Below are 22,030 nucleotides of genomic sequence, written 5' to 3'. Positions count from 1 at the left end.
GAAAAAATCACCCCAAATACAGCCTAATAAATCAAAATCCTCTACCAAAGGCTTTTTATAGTAATGAGGTTTTAGACTTTTCATCACAATCTAGGCCCACTAAATATAGTGGTGATTATGATCTTTTATAGTGGTGATTATGATCTACAACATCACCTGTGTTAAATGGGTAAGTGTTTCTTAGGAGTTTCATAAATTTAATCTAGAACATGATCCATTTTGTGGGGCTAATGTGACTGCAAATTGTTATTTCAACTGTTTAGAGGCCAAATTTTTAAGTAATCTGCATCAGCAATTTCCCCCCCAATTACCCATCAGCAGTTCAGATTACATTACTACCATTTGCAAAAAATTCAAAAAACAACCCCCCAACTACAATTAATAGGCTTAAAAAAAATTTCCTACCTTGAGTTTGTTTCTTGTTCACCGCATTATCAGCTTTATGCCTTTTCTAAATTAAAAATGCACAGTGGTTAAAGACTTCTGTTGACATGATAAGGGTTTCACACTTAAGATAAAAAATACATGCATCACCCCCTCGCACTCATCAATTCAATAAACCAATTTAAAACAAACAAGAAAACAAAAACCCAACATTTTAAACAGGACTACAGATTACTTGCATAGTTACGATCACAGGAAAGTCACACCCAGTTCCAGGCCAATAGTGTTCTACTAAAATGTCCTATGGGCCATCACCATCTAAAATGTTCCGTACGTAAGGAAGTGGTGCTTTGCCCTTTCCCGGAATTCAGAGATGATTCTACCAAAGGTCATGGATTTATTTCTAATAAAATGCTGGTATGACTCTGAGCTAGCAGCTCTTAAAGGCCACCTTATCACTCTGCAGAGACTAAGCTGTTATTTTTTGCTGGATTTTCATAGATTATCAGCAGTCTCCTTTCAAAAAGATAGCTGATTTTACAGATAAATAACCTTTGATCAATGGGAAGACATAATAACTTGACCAAAGCTGGTGTTTATTTGCCCACAGGGAGAGTCTCTCCAGCTTGAAAAGTAACAGTTTAATGTCAGTTGCTTTCTGAGCTATGATGGATGAAAATAACTGGAAACAGCTGATAATCTAGCAATGCATGTCACAAATTTTGCTTGCACTTCTAAAGCCTATATGGAAAACACATGCTGTTCATGAATAATGTCTTCTGCTAACATCTTGTGCTCCTTGGGATTTCACTCCAGAAAAGGCAGCATTTGGTTCTTGAGCTAAAAGTATTATTTTGATAAATATATTTTTTGATACTGATAGATAATGTTCCCACCCAAACACGAATTAATCTTGCTTTAATATTAGATGAAGATAACCATTTCTGGAGATCTGAGATATCTCAGCATGTAAAGAAATTAGGACATAATGAAAATTAAAGGTTAAAAGAAAACACACTGAATACTATGCAGCAAGTGGTCAGCTTTCCCAAGAATAAAAATACAGCTGTCAGAGTCAGTCAAATATTCCTGCACAATAACCAGTAGGCAACATTAAATTTCATACATGTTTGACTAAAAAAACCAAAGCAAATTGTTTTATTTGGACTACAGTCTCTCAGCTGTGCAAGTGAGAAATTCATGAAGTTACCATCAGCTACACACACACACACAGCCTTTACACCAGCACCTAAATTCTTCAAATCAGCTTCTTCACCTCATTCAGCTTCATCCAGCTACAGCAGGAATTAACTACAGGCTGAGACAATGTAAACTTAAAAGAAAGAAAAACAGTATTTGAATTGCTTTTAGGTATCTCTGTATTTTTTGGTAATGAGAACCTTACTGGTTTAGCTGATATATTCAAAAAACTCCAAAATTCTTCCCTGTCTTGCCCCCCACGCCAAACTGTACAAATTGCAAAGAGCAAATGGTAGAAACAAGTGACATCAAGGAGAGTGGATGAGAAAATTTTAAAAAGGACACTTTGTACAGTAGCAGCAGCCTCAGTTTTATATTTGCCTAGACACTGGCATATGGTCGTAAGTCTGTAAGCACTAACAGCAGAATGGTTAAAAATATCTGAAAGAACATGAATTGATTTTATGGCTTTTTAAAAAGGGATTTTATTTATGTAAAGAGAAAGCAACAAAGACATTTAAGGAGAAGCTGACCATTGGGCAGCAAATACTAGAAATGCAGAACAGAACGAAAACACTTAATGGAAACATCATTGTCTCTTGCAGGACCACTCGACTTGTGGCCCAGGAGCTTCATACAGCCCAGGGGGACAATATATCTTGCCTACCATCCACTGACAGGAGTAACCGAGGAGAAGACTGAGCCGACTGTATCAGTAGGAAAAGCAGCATGTGACCAGCAGCCTTCCATTTTAAGAGCTTCTTTACAGTTCACCACTCTTCCTTTTAATCAAAGTTTCTGCATGTACATGGTAATTCTTCTCAAACACAATAAATTTGATGCTCCCAGAAGCCCACTATTTGTGTGCAGGGAAAGACTATGCTACCTGCAACCCTTTCAAAAAAGATCAAGAGAATGGCCTGCAACATATAGTGGACAAGGCACTCTAACATATTATGATGTATCTAACTTCTTGTCCTCCACATAACACATCTAGAGAACTAAAACAGAACAATGGTGGATGAAGAAATTCTTATCATCTAGAGTGATTTGGTAAATCATCAAGACAAATTCCCGAGATATAAAAGACTTCAATTAGAAGAGTCAATTATGTTATGCAAATTAGAGAAACAAGTTCTACCATACGCTCTGAGTGAGAGTGAAGAGCAGGCAGGAATGTACTCAGATAATTGCAACATCTTCTGTATCAAGTGAAACAGAGCCTGAAACTGACTTCCCTACTCACAAAAAAGAAGAAGTCAAAATGGACACTTCCAAGTCAAGACAATATCCCAGGTCTTTTCTAGTTTTCATTCAAGGCAAGAAGAAAGCAAAACAACCACTACCACAACCGCTGACTGCAGAAAGCCAAGGAAAACTTGACATCGATGTGGGCATCTGCCTAACAAGGTCAAGTGTTCCATATCTATTCCTGGCCACCAGGCATCAGCAGATCACACTTACCAGCAAGACACAAAAGACTAACAGTAAATGGCACTGGGCTGGAGCAACAGGACCAACTGAGAAAGGCCTATTTCTCTTGCTGCCCACAAAACTGTGCAGAGTCACAACAGGGAAAACAAGGATTTTATGCATGTGACTTCAGAAATAAAGAGATAAATGAGACCTGGGTTTAGACCTGGATTTGACAAGTGGGGAAAATCCATTTTCAAAACTTTAAAAATGGCACATTAGTGACCTGAACTCATTAATCTAAAATGTATTGAACCAAATAGATTACTATTCTAAACATACAAAGTGCCTTGTTATAATTCCAGTAGCAAGTTAAAAGGCACTTTTTAGGAAGGTCCAGGAATTATTTGATCCTCAACTGAGTGCCCAAGGGCTTATCTGCTTTTTTCAGGGTACCTAAAATAAAGATGTAAAAAGAATCCTGGGAAGATTTCTTTTTTAAGCCTACCTTCTTCATTGTGATTAAAGCCAGAAGTTCTCACAATTTTTCTATAAAATGCTAGTCTAGTACCTCATTGACAGATTGAACTTAAATCCAGCCCACAAGCTTCATTAGTGGGAGTACTCCGCTCCTCCTCATGCAAGAAGAAAATAATTCTAACCAGAGAAACATTCAAACCTTATATGGTTTTAAAATAGATTGCACCTGAAATGAATTTAGTAGCCTCCAATCTTCTTTTTGAAGAGCCCATGTTTGAAAAAAATTGGCAATATTCTGGACTTGACTGGGTTCTGTGGAGTCTTTGGTTCCAGTCCACACTTTAAAAAAATGCTTGTAGTATATAATACACACAACAGTCACTGTTTTGCCATGTTATTGTCACTTATATGTGTAGTAAACACACTTTCAAATCGTAACACCATATTCTAAAGATTTCATCTTCTGAAGTAGCTTTAGAAGCTTTCAAACGCATCCAAAAGGTAAGAATGGTTCAACACAGAATTATTCAACAAAATATTTGTAAGACAGCCTACGAAGAGTTTGAAAGCTATTTACAAAATATTTCTATTAAATACTTACAATATCCTCTATTATCTCCTTCACTGCAGCTACAGCTAAAATAAATAAGAGAGGGACCAATGTTGTGTAACGGCCTGTTGGTGATACATCTGGTATTTGCTATTAAAGAAAAAGAGAGAAATAATTTGTTTGTATTTGTTTGCTGGTTGAAAACATATTTTAATATAAGCAACAGTACTTTCTGTGGAAATACAGAGAAGGCAACTGGATTCACTTTTTAGACAGTGCTGATTATTTCCATGGAGGGTTACTGTCTTCAATTCAAAAGTAGCTGATGCAATAAAAGAACATTTGCATTTTAAATAGCATAGCATTCAGTGGAGTTATTTTCAGAAATTTTAGTGCCTGCAGAATATTCACCTTCTTTTGCTGTGTTTCAAATTAAATTAAAATACATATTTATAAAACACATTCATTTTTTTTCAGTTTAGATTTTTGTTAGAGTGGACACAAGTCCAAGGTATTTTTACTTCCTTATAGTTTTAATCTCCAAGAGATATTTTGCATCATATTAGTTATTAATTGATGAATTTCAAATAGCTACTTTCTGACAGACTACTGTAAGAAGCCCTTTTTTGCTCAGCAGGTACAGGCACAGATGATGCAAGGAAATGTGTACATAAAGTAAACGCTAAGAATACGCAGCTACTTATGTGCTAATCATGGATAACCATCCATCTATATCTTAATATTGACTACAGTTCTTAATGACAACATTGTAATAGGTAAGATGACTGCTGCCTTAACAGACTTATCATAGGCAATGCAGCCCATATGACTACAATGAGATCTTTGCAAGAAAATAGTACAATAAGTGATTCTTCAATGCAGTTCAAAGACATCCTCAATTTATCATTTTTATCATAAAACATTTTAAAAACAGCCAATGTTATTTCTGGATTATATGCATTTCTTTTTTCTACCACCACATTGTGCCTCTGAAAGAAAACAGGATGCTATATGTATGTATGGAACGTTTCTTGGAGTAAGGCCAATACAGTTCTATTTTCCAGGTTACTCTAAATCACATTTTTCAAGCAATTAAATGGAATCCAGGCAGAAAGTTAATATTGGGCAAGTGCCTATGTGATGGCTACAAGGGAAAGGGATCTATCACTTCTCTGGCTATTCCTATCCTTTCACTCATCCCTAGACATATGCCCAAACTTCCCCATTCCAATTGCACATTATTTTCCAGGCAAAATATGAAAGCAAAAGAGACACCAGCTGGTACTCTGGTTCCATTGCCCCGTATTTCTTACTTCTGTCAGTGCAGTCTCACTGATAGCCTGATAGTAGACAGCGGGCCTCTAAGCCTTAACATTGCACATCCTAACACCCCAAACACCAACCTGCCAGCCTCTCACCCAGTCATGCTCAAATGGCTTCTGAAACCTCATTCTGTGTTGCTAGTTTGATGTGCACACTGGCACCAGATGAAACGCTGCTGGACAACTGGATTAGCTCGAGATGCCAGATGGGGTCAAAAGGTTGTTTATTTAGAAGCCACAGGTTTTCAGGCAGATGACCTAATGAAACCCTTAACTTCAGATTTTTTCCTCTAGAAAACTGTGTAAGCTACCTGTGCAGATGTATTCTAAGAAACTGCTCCAAGCACTTACAGTAGAAGCAAGAAACCCGAGTAAGTACAGAGGAATCAGCTTTCACTTGCTGAAACATCTGAAGTGTGGGAAAAGTGCACACAGCAATATGCATGCCATTATTTTAGTAATTTTTGTTTGGTATGTCAATTCCTAACACAATGACCTCAACAACAGAGAAATCAACACATTCTAAAAAATGTGCTAGAAATTATAAAGAAAATGTATTTTTATAAAATATGATGGGAATATGGAATTACAATCGTAATTATCACTGCCCCTGCCCACAGTTCAATTTTCATTCATCACCAGCTAGTGCATTTATAGACCTGTATATAAAACAAACACAATCTGCTTTATCAACTGAAACTACCACAAAATTAAAATATTGTGATATATCTGCAAAACATCGTGTACTTCTTCAAAAAAAGCCCCAGTAAGCTGGGTCACGGACAGCCCTTCATAAACACACTGAATGAAGCTACAATGGTGGTATAGAAAAGACTGCATGCTTTTTTCTTAACCAGCACAGTTAACCAGCTGCGATATGGGAAATAGCTGTTATAGTACTGGACTCCACTGCTGTTTTTCTTCATCTAGGTTCAACTTCAACCCTTATCAGCTCCCCTCTAAGAATAAATAATCACTTCTCAACTGCAATTTGTGCCCCTCAAAACAGACTACAGGATTAAAGTTCACAAAGTTCAGGTTGTTAGGCAGTACCCTCCATTACGAGAAATGCCAACTACAGGTAACATTCTTCTGTGCACACTAGATATTTTTAAATGGGATTTTCCTGTCACAACAGTTTTTTTTTTTCACCTGACAGTATTTCAGCTATACTTAATTTGTTTTACAGCAAAATATTTGTGTGTATTGTATTGTCTCCAGGGAGTAAAAAAAAAAAACAAAACCCAAACCCAAACATTTATTAAATGTACATCTACACAATACAGCTATTTCATGAGGCTAATAAGCTCAGAAGGAACGGCACACCAACCTCAATATCTCTGCAGAACACTGTCTATCGCATAAATGTGCTTCAACAAGTTTCAAACATGAGCATCTTATTGTTGATCTTACCTGAAGTAATGCAATAAAAAGAAAAAACGCATTAGCAGCTCTTCTGAACTGGGAATAAAGGAACCTCGGCAGGAATGTGATTATGTTGTACTTTGCCGTGCTGAGAGAAAGAGACAAAAACATGCACGATTATTACAGTACAACAAATTCTTCAAATGTTCCCTCTTAGCTACACAAGCTTTCAAATCAAAAAAGAACCTTTTCGTGATTTCCGTGCTAGCAAACAGATTTGTTTTCGCTGAAAGAGAAACCAGAAAGACTTCAGCAGAGACAATCCTGCAGGTGTCCATGAACTGGCCAACCCGAGGAAGCGCCTGTCATCCACACAGACTGCCATAAGCTTCCATGTTGCGGCAAGAAGTTCCCTCCCCACCTCTGCCAAGCTCTGCTGTCACTCAGTCACAGGCAATGAGCAAAGGAAATAAAGCCAGGTGAAGGTCACAGGTGTGCGGTGGGGCAGCCCGAGGCCTGTGGCGCTGGGGCCCAGCACTGCCAGGCCCGCAGGCATGTGCTGGTAGCTCTGCACAGGTAGTTCAGGCAACATTCCTGGGGAACGAGGTATAATATAATCCACTGAATGGAAAGTTCACTTTTTTACTTTAAACTGATAAATACTGCATATTAAGTGTAGTTTTGCTATGCTGGACTAACAGAATACATCCTATCCAAGTGTAATAATCTCTGCTAAGCCATCATCACAAAAGGTTTGAGCTCACAGCTCTTGTCAGCCTTTTTTTTAAGAACAATGCTACCATTCAAGGTCCTAAAACAGTAACAGTGAAAATAATCATGCCAAAAACATACAAGCAAAAGACTTGTAAGAATATTTTAACTCCTTTTTAACTTACTAATATTTACTTTGACTTTGCATAAAGGTCAATTTAAAGGAGGAAAAAGCTCAACACTGTCCAGAAACAAACAAAAAGACAGAAAAGACAAGTTGCATACACAAACTGAAAGCATTACAAATTTTCTCAAGTGTATGGAAAACCTCCAACACATTATTCTCAATGTCTATAAAATTCCTGCATATTATCAAAGGTATTGTCAGAAGACACACTTACTTGGGACAAAGATATCTTTGCAATTCATCTACTTTCAATTTTAACAACAGAACTGAGGATAAGATCTAAACAGACATTAGAGTACGGTTTATTACTTAAAATTAAACAAAAACAAACAAAACCCCACAACATAAACCATCAGCAGAGTCCTAAAGCCTGAACTTGAAATTCAAAACTAGTTTCATAAGGAACCACAGCATCTTTGTAGCTGACTGACTGACTAAGACCAGAGTTTCCAAAGCACAAACAATGCCATGTTGATGTGAAGTCCATCTGCATTGGCATTCAACTACCAGAAATACGTTCAAAGATGAACTGAACTTCAGCTAAACTGAAAGCTGAAGAACAAACCAATACACTAGGGATATGCTGATGGTGCAGCTGTAAAGCATCCATACCTTCCCCACCCTGTCCTTAAAAATCTGGAGGGTCAGGTTTGTAATTGAAACAGCTCTGCTGCTCTCCTCATTTCACTTCATTATCCCCTCCAGAGTGTGGGACTGTAACTAGTGGTCAAAAGAAACAGCAGAAGTGGAATAAACAGCATATTTTCTTCATATTTGCTATGCAACATGCAACGTTCTGAAATTAAATATGTGTTAGAAAAATACTAATTAATACCTGACATGGTTGTTGCAGAATTTGGTTAGCTGGGGCTGATTGATGAATATAGTTCTCAGTTCCTCTTGATCAGCTAGAGAAGTTTTCTCTGAAACATCATCTGTCTTCTCATAGCCTGTAAAAACACAACATGGTTTTCCACATAAACAGATTTATATACACAAATACACAAGATTCAATGCACTTCATGACAAAAAAGACATCTATTGTGAATGTGAACTCAATGCATTTGCATTTCTCACAAGTAATGATCATTTAAAAACTAAAAAAGTATTTAGTCAAGGTGCTTTGTAAAGCCGTACTATTGAATAATTGTGAAATCTACTGAAATAATGAGTACAGTTATATAGCTTGTGCTGCTTCAGAGTAATATGAAATGCACTATTCTCTGTTGATGCATGTGAACCCAGAAGTGAGCATACCAAAAAAAAAAAAAAAAAAAAAGAGAAGGCAAAAGGAATAAAAGTCCAAACCTAAAAAATTCTCATCTCTCTCCGAGCTGAGTGATCTTGAATTACTATTCCGTTACCTGCTACAAATGTTCTGCATGACATTAGCCAGATTATTGCCAGATAATTGACATCAGTAGATTCTTCATTTCATGTGTGTTTAACTTGAAATGGTATTACTAGACTTACTGAAATTCCGAGCACCTGCCTCCACTAGTCAGTGAAAGCTGATCTTTGCATATATTCTTCTATAAACTACGAGGAATCTTGTACAAATCTGCATAATTAGTTTCATCTGTAAAAGGGGATACCAATGTATTTCTCTCTCAAGACTCTTCACTAGTGTTTTGTCCACCACTCAGCCACTACATCGATGACTAACAGGCCTAAGTAGTCTATTCTGGCTGGAGCTTGTCAACACAGGTATGGCATAAATCAGTCACCAAAAAGTTTTAAAATTATAACAATAATCTGTGTGTGTATAGTTGTCTGTTAAATACACACCGTTCATTTTGTAAGCCAAAGGAGAAAAAAACAAAGAGAAAAAGAATGACGTTAGAATGGAACTGTGCATCAGAACTTATATGCATATCAAGGATCATTAAGGCTGTAAATGAAAACTTAAAGCTCATTTTTAGTATGTTCTGTACATCCTTACAAACAGGTTATATGAAATCCAAGTCATCCTCCAGTCCACCGGCCCACTATACAGCCTCTTATCTATTATATCCAGAAGATATATTTCAGACGCTACCTTGCAAGGTCAAGTCTCCATACATCATGTGAAGACTCAGCAGAAACTTGTAATTTCTTGCCATTTTGCTATTCAGAATTCACAGATTCTATTACTTTGCAGGAAACCTCCACTACCACATCCATCCACTGCAATTTCTCTATTTCCTTCCTTCCAGCTCCCCCAATGAGAGGCACTCATGCAACACACTTCTATCGAAGCTCCAGTATGCACCTCAAGAGGACCCTTTAGAGGAAGCGCAGCCAGCCTGACAGACTGGGCCCACCTAAACAAGTATCCACACAATCTTTCTCAACTCAAGGAACCACATGGGCACATGTAGCCAACTACACTTGCCATTTCCTACTCTTGCCATCACCTCTCCTTGAAGGGACCACCATCATACAATTGGCTATGCACGACCTCCAGCATGCAGTTCCATAGACATATATCCCTATAACACAATTGGATATAGGTACATCTTTAAGGCAACTAGGTTTTCAGTTAAGCCGCAGGTGCACATCCAATCTCACATCTGTAGCTGACTGAGCCCAAATCCATTACATAGTGAGCACACCCTCATCCTGGGTATAGGACATTTACCTTCCAGTTGCTTGATGAAGGAGCAAACAAGATATATGGCTCCTGTGAGAGCACTTGGGTAAAAAAGTTGGAAACTACTGTGTTAAAAGTACCAATCTAGCCTAAATTCAGGAAATACGGAGAGTTTGCACATTTGTGGAATGTACTATTTTAAAGCATTCATTAAAAAACTGACACCACTATAAGCCTTGAATACTAACAGTGATAAGAGTTAAAGCAAATGTTAGCAGGCATTAAACACTATATACTATCCATTAGTTTAAAAGATTGCCAAAGTATAGACATTTATTTTCATACATCAGTACTACAGTATTTATTTGCTCTCCTTTAATCAAAATGACAGCAAAAAGGTTCTGAGGAGCTCCATAAACATTCACTGCCTCACATCCTACTACCTTGAATTCACTTTTTTTCAATTCTCACTTAAAAGCAATCTTAGGAATTAAGTTCTGAGCATCACCCATAGCCCTCTATACCCTGCAGCTTTGGTAAAACCAGCTCTTCTGCCTTAGGTGTATTATACTATTTTGAAAGCTTCAAAGGTTACATGTCCCACCACTTCCCTGCCTAAACTTTAGAATACATTCACTAGAGTACACAGATTAGACTGATACACAAAGCTCAGTATCAAAGAGATCCGATTTGTCTTCCGTGTTTTTGTGTGTTCATATATATATATATATGCGTGTACATGTACACAAAAATACCTGAAAGCTTATGCATTTACTGAAGCTATTATATCATCTAAAGCGGTAGTGTGCTTAAATGACTACCATGTTTTCCAAGCCACAAGAGACATAAAATGCTCTTTGATATGCTCTGCTTTTATATAAGGTTATCAGAAAGAGTGTAAAAAAAAGAAAGACATAAAATTTTAGTTCACTATTTGATGTAGAACTTTCACATCCTACCCTCCCACAATGCCATTTCTTTAAATGTCCATACATCACCTATCTTGCCTACACTACCTACCCAAGAACTTCAGTCAAGAGTCAGTGTCCCTGAGTTTCAATTCCTCTGCAGCCCTGCATCTGTCCTGCTTAGCTAACAGATGCCTGATGCCTGGCCAGAAGCTGGGCACACTCCTCTTGCCACACAGCTGCTGATTTTCAGAACTGCCTGAGGTCAAAGAGAACTCTCTGCTGCACAACGGCAAGAGAAGCCAAAGCTCAGGCACCGCTTCTGGGCTCTCAGCAAGCCAAATGTCTTCAGGGACAATATACCACCCTGGCCTGTCTGTGGGTCAGGCCTACCCTACAACGGTTTCATTCTTAAAGTTTTTGTAAGTAAAGTTTATGTTTTGTAAGTGAAATTTTCCAATAATTTGTCAGATACAGGACTGTATGTTCATAGGCACCACCCTGAGCACAACTGGGCATCTTCCCACATGATGCATTCACTAGAATTGCAACTAAAAATTATCTATTGCATTCCCAGAGTTTGTTTGTATTCCAGATCTTCAGAAAACTAACATAAAGCATTTCCAATTTCTGCCACGTCTTGCCCACACTCATCTAGCATAAACAGATTAAGTCATCAAAAGCTTTATTTAATTATAGTTTGGTTTTTTTTCAAATGTAACCTGCAAGGAAATCTTCAATATATTTTATTTACATAAGGTGAGTAAAGAATCTGACAATAACTCAAATGGCCCAAAGTAATGTCAGGAAGTAAATTTAAAAAAGGATATACTTTTCAACAAGGGAGGATGTTAAATGCTATGGCAGTTTATATGTTCATTTGAAATTCCTCTAGCCTGTAGATTGGTAAGCAAGAAATTAAGATTGCAGATTTGTTCCACTGATACAATCCCTGATGCAAACTAGCACCTTACAGGAAATCACATTAAATGCACATATCATTTCAACTATTCACTTTCCAGTATGAAGTAGGACATCTATCAAACTACACTCGCAAACCTAACTGCAGTACATTACTCCCTGACTTTTAAGAGCTACCTTTCTACGAAATTTTAAAAACCAAAACTATAAGCTAGAGCTTACCTGCTGACTAACTGAAAAAAAAGTCTCACATATCAGTGCAGCAGGTCTGCATAAAACTTCACCACTTTGAAAAAAAAAAAAAAAGCTACTAAGTGCTAAGTAACTTCCTCCAGAATAGTGAAGATCCATTGAGTTAATACAAATTGATTTGATGCCAATCTATTAATGAAAAAATGAGGCCATCCTGTCACAAAAATGTTGCCTACAAGTAATCACAGGAACAAACAGAACCATATCCATACCTTCCATTCTTGAGAATGGAAATTTCACCAGATCACCTCTTAGTGAACATAGCTATATTTTTGGTGAAGGTGTGTTTGAAAAGATGCATTTATCACACATCAAGAATTAAAAAGAGCTGGTTGCCCTTCTGTAATCAAATAGGAGGTTCCAAGACAACAAAAGAGCATTGACCCAAACATTCAGGAAGTTAACAAGGAAAAAAATATAAACACGTGAAGTACAGAATCCAGGCAGGAAGAATAAAAACAAAACAAACAAAACATAACAAAAGCATAGACACCACCAAAGCATCAGCTGTTACAAAATTCTGATGATTAAAAAGTAGTGTGGAAAAAAAAAAGAACTTAAGATGAAGCAATCATTTTAATCTCTTAAAAATAAAAAGTGTAGTCACTGCTGTGTTACAGGTATTTAACTGTAGTAAAACAGCAATCACCACACTTCAGACAGGAACTGTGATGCTGTACTAGTAAGAGTTGCTTTTCAGAAAGAAGAACAAATATATTCCAAGACTTCCTCTGCTGTGGCTTGCAACATTGCTGATATTTAACCACAGCTGAATTATCAAACAGATGCTATGACATAGATTTTTACATGCTCCCTGAGACAGAAAAGCATCTGACTTGAAAAGCCAGCACTCTAAAAAGAAAAAATAGGAAAAGCCAACATGCCATACTACTCTGACACACTATTATGCAGAAATAGCAAGTTTCAAAACTAATTTCTTCTTAATATTCACAATCACACCTTTTGATATTATATTTTGATTATTTTATTATTTGGGCAGCACAGGTTCAACACCAACAAAAAATGTGCTTCAACAGCAAAGGAATAAAACTATTGCCCTAACCAAAAAGTTTATTTGCAAAGCTGCTGCATAAGCTAGAATTACTGTACATAATCTTCTGTCTTGCACCCTGAAAGTTATTTGCTAGTGAAGCACAGAATCTGGAAATTATTGACGGATAAGCACAAAACATTACAAATTTCATTAAAGTCACTCAGCAAATGACTGAGGTTTTGGCTCAGGATTTCTTTCAATCTTTTCAAAATTGAAGAAATAGAAATAAATTATAAGCAAGAGTAGGAAAAGGCAAGAAAGAATTGGAAACTGAATTGCTGTGAAATCCGCAAATATGGAGACTGGGTTGTTACTTCCCAGGATTAAAAGTGTACCTGAAAAAACCCAACCCAACCCAACCAACCAATCAAACAAAAGACTCAACAAAAACCGAAACCCAAACAAACAAAAACCCCACCAAAATAGGAAAATGTGTATTTTGCATAGATTACATGTTTTCGGTTTTGCCAGCAAAAACAACATCTTCAACAACAACACCCAAATAAATAAATAACCAATGAAACAAACAAAAAAAGCTTCCAAACAACTAACCTGTGCTTTCTCCAACAAGAGAATTAATTGAAGAACATATTTTTGCTCCAAGAACAAATTTGGAAGAAGAAACTCTGTTTCAACAGACAATATTTGCAGGGAATCTTCCTAAACCAGTTTTGATTTAAAGTTTCTAAATTAGTAAAACAACAATAAACGGTAAAGAGTAAACATTGTTCAAATATTTTCCTTTAGGTAGGGTCGTTTAACAGTTTCATCTTTCACACCTTAAAACAGTCTCATTGCCATAACAAGACAAAGGTAAATACAGACTATAATATGGAAAGTAAGGGAGGGAAAGAAAACCCTCAGTCAAGTCACCAGAAGGATTTTAATTCTCTTCCCTTAATCATTAAAAATGTCTTTCTTATTCTCAAAGTACAGCATTCAAAAGCTTTGAAAGCTGGTGCTGTAGCCAAGAACCTCTTATATGAGCAAGTCTGCTAGGTCATGTTCCCAGAGAATGCAGCACAGTTTCAAGAGGGTACCATTATGAAAAAGAAGGTGCCTTTGGAGTTAATTGCCGTAGTGCTGTGATGAACCTTTGGTGACAGAACAGGCACTAGGAACCTGACCCAGCAGTCTGTCCTTCTGAGGACAGAGCACAGAAGGGAACTGGAATGAGCTGCTCCAACCTGCTGGTACCGCTCCGTTATAGCTAGACCCTATTTTTAAGCACTGGGATCTAAATGAAGTCAGTAAAACAGATTTGTCAGGAAAAAAAAGCCACAGACAAAATACAAAAAACAAGCAAACAAACAAAAAACCACACAAAAAATTTCCTTGTCACAACTTGAGGCTATTTCCTCTTGTCCTATCATTTGCTACTTGGGAGAAGAGACCAACACCCTCCCTGCTACAACTTCCTTTCAGGTAGCTGTAGCAATAAGGTCTCTCCTCAGCCTCCTTTTCTCCAGGATAAATATCCCCAGCTCCCTCAGCCGCTTCTCATAAGACTTGTGCTCCAGACCCTTCTTTGTCAGCTTTGCCACCTTCCTCTGCACTCTCCAGCACCTCAGTGTCTTTCCTGTAGAGCGAGGGGCCCAAAACTGAACACAGTATTTGAGGTAGAACCTCACCAGCACTGAGTACAGGGGGAAAGAAGAACCATTAATAGTTATTATCTGCTGTTGTGGGTAGACAGCACCATGGCACTTCAAATTTCTACCCTTTCTCAAAAACCTAATATAGTTCACTGAACTCCACCAACACATGGAGGAAAAGCATTAATGCCTTAATTTTCAGAGAACCCTAATAAGAACTGTAACCACAATTCCACTCTCCCAGTCTCTCAAAAGAAATAAAATGCTTTGAATTATTCCATTTCATGTTATTTAATAGATGCATATATTAACTGTGCAGCTATATATAGCTAAAGTAACCACAGTTAATTACTTCATTTAATAAAGCTAGATATAGGCTACAATACTGAAAGATTTCCCATGTGTTTTGTAACTGCAGGATACACGATGCTATTTCCACAGCACAAATCAGGTACAATTCTGAATTAAGGTTACTGGTGGTGAACCACTGGCACTGATTTCTTAAATTCGTTTAGGAGGGCTAGATCTTCCATGCCTTGAGTGAGACTATTGATACATATACCACTTTAAAACTGCAGTGTTTCCTAGGCTTATGGTGAACTGCAGGTGACCTTTGCAACAGGGATAATAGGCACAAATATCTGTTAGAAAAGGTTATAAGCGAGCATGGTTATCTTTAATCAGCCACGAAGACCACAAGAACTTGCAGAGGTTTTGAAGAATGCCATGCAGGTAACAAGTTTTACAGACGTTTAAACACCTACAATTTTTATTTTGTAATAATTTATAGGCTGTAGTGTCAATTTTTCTGCACAACTGTCAAACAGTTCTTGGGAGTGATATATATCTGAATGGTTCTGACAGTTCTGATTTTGTTTCATCTGAGCAAAAGAGCTGATTTTCTCTAATAACAGTATTACTATCTCTTCATGTCAGAGAGAGCTTAGTTCTGAGATGATGTCAAGACAGTCCAGCCTGATAAGGTAGCTCATGATCCATGAAAAAAAGATCTCTGAAGCAGAAATTAGTTGCTGACAGTAACAGGAGAGAAAAATGAGACTTTAGTCCCAAAGATACAACACAAAAATTCTAGAATAAGGGAAGCAATATTAAGCTTGTCTATTAGATCCACACAACTCTTGGGTTACTCTAAAGAGTGGTCCATGCCATAACAGCACTTACAGATGCTGCTGTTTGTGATTACTATTATCAGTGACTTCCAAAGAACATAGAGAATAACTCTATGCTGCAGGTAAGAGTTGGGTGGAGGTCTCTGAAGGCAGTCTTATCATCACTTTGCACAGTGCTTATCTAAGAGACCCGTGTGATGGCCAGAGCTAGGCTTTTACAGTTCCTTTATGTCACTGTCAAATGCTAGGGATGAGACTCACTGTCAAATGCATACAGATGAGAACTTTGGAGTTCTCCTTTTCAGAAAATAGTAACATTTACCTACAAAGAACTGTTTTGAAGTACAAGCCACACAGTCCAAACGTGTGGACCAAGTAAGCTTGGAAGCCATTTATCGAGAAAAGAAAAAAGAAGTAAGAGAGTCATTGACACTGGTTTCATTGTGAATGAGCTGAGTTCAGAAGAAACTGAACCGAATATAAATAAAATTAACTAGTGCCACCTTAACCTAAGAAAACAGTAACAGTTTCAAAATTATTTTTCTTTGAGTAATACTATATTTAGTATAGTATGAGTCAAAAACTCTACCACTGCAACGAAAAACTATCATGTCATTTTCCAGAACTTAAGTTTATTAAAAGAAGTTTCATACCTATTTTCAGTCCTAAAGAAAGTATTTTTGAGAAGTTTCTTAACTTCTGTATTCCACTGTCTTATAATCATCCAACCTTGAACACTATTCACATAAACTAGACTTTTCTTTTTTTTTTCCCCCTTTACTGCATCTGCCTTAGATATTTACCTTTAGGGAACACCACATTTGTTCATTTAATAATGATTAAGATTCTCGTAACTGGATAATTTTAAAAAGAGCATCAATTTTTCCTAATTTATTTGTGCTAAGCTTGCAGTGAAAACCAACAGCTTGGAACCAAACAGAAATTAAGCTCTGAAAATTTGGACATTTAACTAGTCTCATCAAATGCATTTACTGATCACTATGAATACAGCAGCACTGCTGCTCTGGTAGTAAACACAGTTCAACAGTGTCTCTGGAAGATGTACCTTCTTCATTTCTTCATAGAAAGATGCACTTTATTTCTTGGCCAGCTAACATCACCTAAGTAGAAGCAGAGCCAGGCCTCCTACAAACCTACTTTTGGGGAGGAAGGCATGTAACATGGGAGAAACAGAAAAGAAAGTCAAGATAACAGACTACTTCCAATCTATCTTTCTTCACGCTTTTCCCAACATGCAAAAAAAAAAATCCTTTGGAAGAAGAAAGATACAATGAGAAACTTTCACCTCCCTATATTGCCAAACAAAGCAAAAAAAACCCCAAACAACAAAACAACTCAAAACCAAAAAAAACCCCACCACAACCTGATGTAATGGTTTCAGTATAAAAACTTTAAGACAAAGAGATAAAACCTGCATACCTGCCTCAGGAGTATGCAGCATTACAGTGACATTGCTATAATTACCTACAGTAACAGAAAATCATAAGCTGTCCCAATACACTGCTTTGGTATCGGTGATCTCAAGTTTTACTTTTGCATGCATTAAATATTATATTAAGATAATTTCAATGCAGTGATTCTTTATACAAGACAGCCCTTGACATGTTGTTAGGTGAAGGTAAGCAATCCCAGCTCTCAGGCATGAAACATCAGCATGGTCTGACGCTTCCCGGCACGTTCTCTATATCAGAAACGTTTATTTCTGATTATCAGTGAGCAATTATATCCTACATCTAAAAGAAGTTTGCCGACTTAGTCCCAGGACCAATACCTCAAGACAGCTATCGCAGGCCATGAGCCGCCGCTGTCTCTCCCCCTCTGCCGCCCGGGGCCGGCGGGCCGTGCTGTCAGACACACCGGGGAAAAGAAACAACAAAACAACCGCCCCCCGTGAAACGCTGCCATCGCTGACGCGCAAACCGCTGCCCGCGAGCTCTCCGCCCTCAACAGACAATGCAGAGCCGTGAATACAAGAGTGCCCGGAAAGCCCGGCCACCACAGCGCTCACAGCCCGGCGCTGGGGCGATGCTCGGCTGCAGCGAGCGCCTTCCGCCGCAGCCTGGGCGATCCCGGGGGAGCTGCCCCGCGCTCAGGTGTGCGGCGGGGGCAGAAAGGGCGATGCGGACGCCTCCTCCCCTGCCGAGTCGGGCGGCGATCACGGCGCGACCGGAGGCCGCGGTGAGGGGCGGCGCGGCGAGCAGCGCTCCAGCTGCCGGCGCGACACCAGCTCCCGCCGCTTCGTCTCCCCGCCGCCCCCTCCCGGCCACGCGACGCACGCCCCGCCGCGGCTCCGCGCTGGAGGGTCGCAAAGCGCCAGTCGGGCTCTCCCGTCCGTCCCAACGCCTGGGGAGAGGCGGGCGCCGAGCGGCACTTACCCTCTGCACGGGAGCGGATCTCGGACACCGTTTTCTGCACCGCCGGCATCGCCGCCGGGCTTGGGGCGGCGGCGCGGCCGCCTCCGCCCGCCCGCCCTGCACCTGCCGCACGCCGGAGCGCGCCCCGCGCCGCAGCGAGGCCCGGGCCGAGGGCGCCGGTCCCGGGTCCCGGCGGCGGCTACTCCGGCTGCCCGAGGCGGGAGGCTCACGCCCCGGCTGCGCCTGCCGCCGCTCGCGCCGCCGCTCCGAACTGACAGCCGGGGCGCCAGCGCTCCGCGCTCGCCTGCCCTCCGGAACCTACCAACTCCGCCTCTCCCCCCGCCTCTCCGTCCCGCGGCGTCCCGCCGCCATCTCCCGCCCCCTTTGGGCTCAGGCTTGCCGAGCCGCTGCACCTAACCGGGCACCGGCACTATGTGCGGTTTCGGGCCCGCTTCTGGAGCCAGCAAAGGGTTTCCGATGTGCGTCGTCGTCCCCCCCTCCCACCCCGTGACGGGAGGGGAATGGAACACGCCGAGACCAGGGCCGCTACCCGGCACCAGGGGCGGGCAGGGGGAGCCCTGGGGAAGGGCGGCCGGTGTCCCCCTTCCGGGCAGCCGGGGCGGCGAGTGCCAGTGTCCGGGGCGGCGGATCTCAGCCTCGGCGGGGCGGGGAAGCGGTTGGGGGTCGGGCGGGGCGAGGTGGAGTGCTGAGGGCGACGACCCTCGGGCAGCGCAGGCGCTGCAGCCCGGCGGCCTGGGCAAAGGGAGCGAGGGCGGCGGAGGGCAGGGGGCCGGGCGGGGGAGCCTGTGGGGCTGCCTAACCGTGTTTATCCTCCGAGAGGACTCCTTCCCTCCTGGGGTCTCCTACGCAATTATGCGCGGTGTAAATGAAGCGAAGGGCGCCGTGGGGGGAGGTGTTAATCCGGAGAGGGAATTTGAAACGTCGCTCCAAAGCCGCCGTTCAGGCGGAGGGAGGTTCGCTACCGCTCTGTTTGACAGGCAGCTTTCAAACTCTCGCACGGCTTTTTATTTTTAACGTTTCATAAGTCAGAGTGCCGCAGTTTGACAGCCCTGAGGCAGCGTGAATCAAGCTCTCCTCCTGTGTGGGCTGGTGGGAAGGAGGTCTCGGCTGCACATGCCTCCGGCTGAAGCACCAGCGGCAGTTTTATTTCCAGGCTGTTAATGTGACACTTGGGAGACTGCAACAGGCTGAGAAATGTGTCTCTGGCATGTCGTCCTTATGTCTCAATTAAAACAGCCGCAGTAAAAACGGGCTGGAGAAGAAAATAGGAAAGGCGTTAGGATTTGGAGCTTTAGATCTTCTTGGCATAGTTATGTTTTGCATCCATTTCAGTCAGGCACAAAGCGAGGACGATGGAAGTTACGAAATAGAATAAAGCTACTGTTGTGCCGTCAATCTTGAGAGGATTTGAGGCTGACATGTCTATCAAAGGCCAACATTGCGTCCTCCAGAAAGTACATAATACAGGCAGATTACAGACGTGGGATTGCTGCTGATTTCTTTACAAGGCATGCATACATGCTATGGGAAAATTAGACAGATAGAGTCTTTCTAAACAGCAAAAGAGTCAGGCCTGTGTTTGATGAAATTGTATAAAAGTAATTGTGTAAATCAACTGAGCAGCACTTCATTCATGGAGAAAAGTGAACCAAGAATTTGTTTTTCTTAAATGTTGAGCTCAGATAACAGGAAAGAGGAATACTTTGCCTCACAGAAGACTAATAAATGAGTTTTTTGTTTTCAAGACATGGGCCAGAAAACCTCCTGGAGACTCCTTTCCAAAAGAGAATACTCTTCTGCCTCGTCCTATGCAGAAATGTGTGTGGATTGTTTGTGTTGTTTGCCTTTTTTTTTTTTTTTTCTGAACCAGAAACAAAGATGGTAGGAAGATGTATCTTCATGCTTTTTTTACTGGAAAAAGAAAATGCCTGGAGAGAACATGCACTGCTTATCCAGTTTTAAGAAATAGTGTAGGTCATAGTCTGGACTCATGGACAGAGTCTTGGCCAATGAAAGTTACTTTCTGTAGGAAATAGATTTTAGTTTTCTGTTGAGATTCCATTGAAGCCTGGCTGAAGCAGTCATGTAGGATACTCAATATATATATAACCCTTACAGCATAAATAGGGCCTTTTCATGAAGAAGGATCTTGTGTGCAGGGTTTTTTTTTTGCAATTCATAGCAGCTACACTAGTGTTAAAAGGTTGCAGCCAGACTCACTATAAATTTATATACATGCCAGTCAAGAGGCATTTTCCCCCAGATCATTGCAAGGCTGGTGACAAATAGGATTGTCACTTAAATCCAGTTTTAAATCCCATTTTATGTCTAAACTTGGTTTTGGCTGTAAGACCCCTGGCAAGTGGTGCTTATTACTGGTATCTTTGGCCAACTGCAAGTTTACCCACTTGATTACAGAAGATACTAAAACAATGCTACCAAGTGCCGTTTGAATACAATACGTTATTTTACAAACAAAGCCACTATCCATATTATAAAACAGCACAGCAACAGAATTAGTAGCTTTACTTTTGGTATATATGTGTGTACTCTGAGTTATTGTGAATGCTTAATATCCACACACACACACACGCTTTTTTAAAAAAAAAGCCTTTTTTGAATTTATAGTATAATATTTTGAAGAAGATAATGAATAAGGTTCTGTTAAATTTTACCAGCACTTAAGAATTTATCCAGTTTTCCAGTTTTTATTCTACATACCCTCAATGCTATTCTACATTTAACCATTTTGTTACACAACAGACCAACCAGATGTTGTCCAAATGTAGGAAACTCAACCACTATGTTTCATAACAGTCCCCATCCACCTGCAATATGCTCCAACAGAAGCCCAGCAGCCTCTGTCCTTTCTCCCTTTCCCCCAAAAGATCTGCCAGCAGAACCAACTGGCCCTTGTATTTATTTGTTGGAAAACAAGTGTGTGAGCTCCACCCCTTCACCTCTTCTGTGGTAAAGTCTATGTTCACTCAAGCAGTTTGCATTTCCACACAGCACCATTCTTGTTTTGATAGAAGCACAACAGAAAAGGCTTCTGCACCTTCCTAAGCTGAGAGTATGCTCAGTTTACACACTTGAGAGTATGCTCTATATTTAAGAAATCCGATACTTGTTTCTGTATTATCACTTGTTTGGAATGTGCATGACAGGGCTGCAAAACAGAAGCAAGACAGTCAGCTTTCCAGCAAAAGTGTTAATTAAACACTATGCCTATATTATGCTGTAAAAATTAGATGATGTTCAAAATCGAGCTTTGTCTTCGATTTCAATGTACATGTGGAAATATGTTGACGTTCTGGTGGAACCAATCGTAATTTATTAGCATTAATTGACTAGCAAACACTACCTTTTTAGCAGAGGATAGATACCTTGTTCTTTAAATATGTGCAGAAAAATTGCATATCCACAGAGAAAAGCAGGTTATTTCAGATGGAGAAAAAGCCTTCCAATGGCAGCTGAAATGTTGAGCTAGTAAAAGAAAACTGTGAAAGCTCTTGATTAAAAGTCTATTTGTATGTCAAAAATATCACATATACTACCTCATAGTTTTATGGATTAGACTGAGCTATGCT

General features: G+C 40.0%; 1 protein-coding gene across 1 annotated transcript in view; it reads right to left on the bottom strand.

The window, feature by feature from the left end:
* Nucleotides 1-9,714, bottom strand: part of ATP8A1 (ATPase phospholipid transporting 8A1) — a gene marked incomplete at both ends in the record, with an annotated part of 92,494 nt that extends 82,780 nt beyond the window's left edge. The window contains 2 exons of the mRNA XM_080343860.1: nt 8,448-8,562; nt 9,651-9,714. Of these exons, the coding sequence (XP_080199986.1) occupies nt 8,448-8,562; nt 9,651-9,714 (179 nt within the window). The remainder of the gene's footprint in view (nt 1-8,447; nt 8,563-9,650) is intronic.
* Between the last annotated feature and the right edge of the window lie 12,316 nt (nt 9,715-22,030).

Source organism: Nesoenas mayeri, assembly GCF_963082525.1.
Source record: "Nesoenas mayeri genome assembly, chromosome: 4".
Lineage (NCBI taxonomy): Eukaryota > Metazoa > Chordata > Aves > Columbiformes > Columbidae > Nesoenas > Nesoenas mayeri.
Note: the sequence above shows the minus strand (reverse complement) of the source record. Positions and strands in the feature narration are given on the sequence as shown.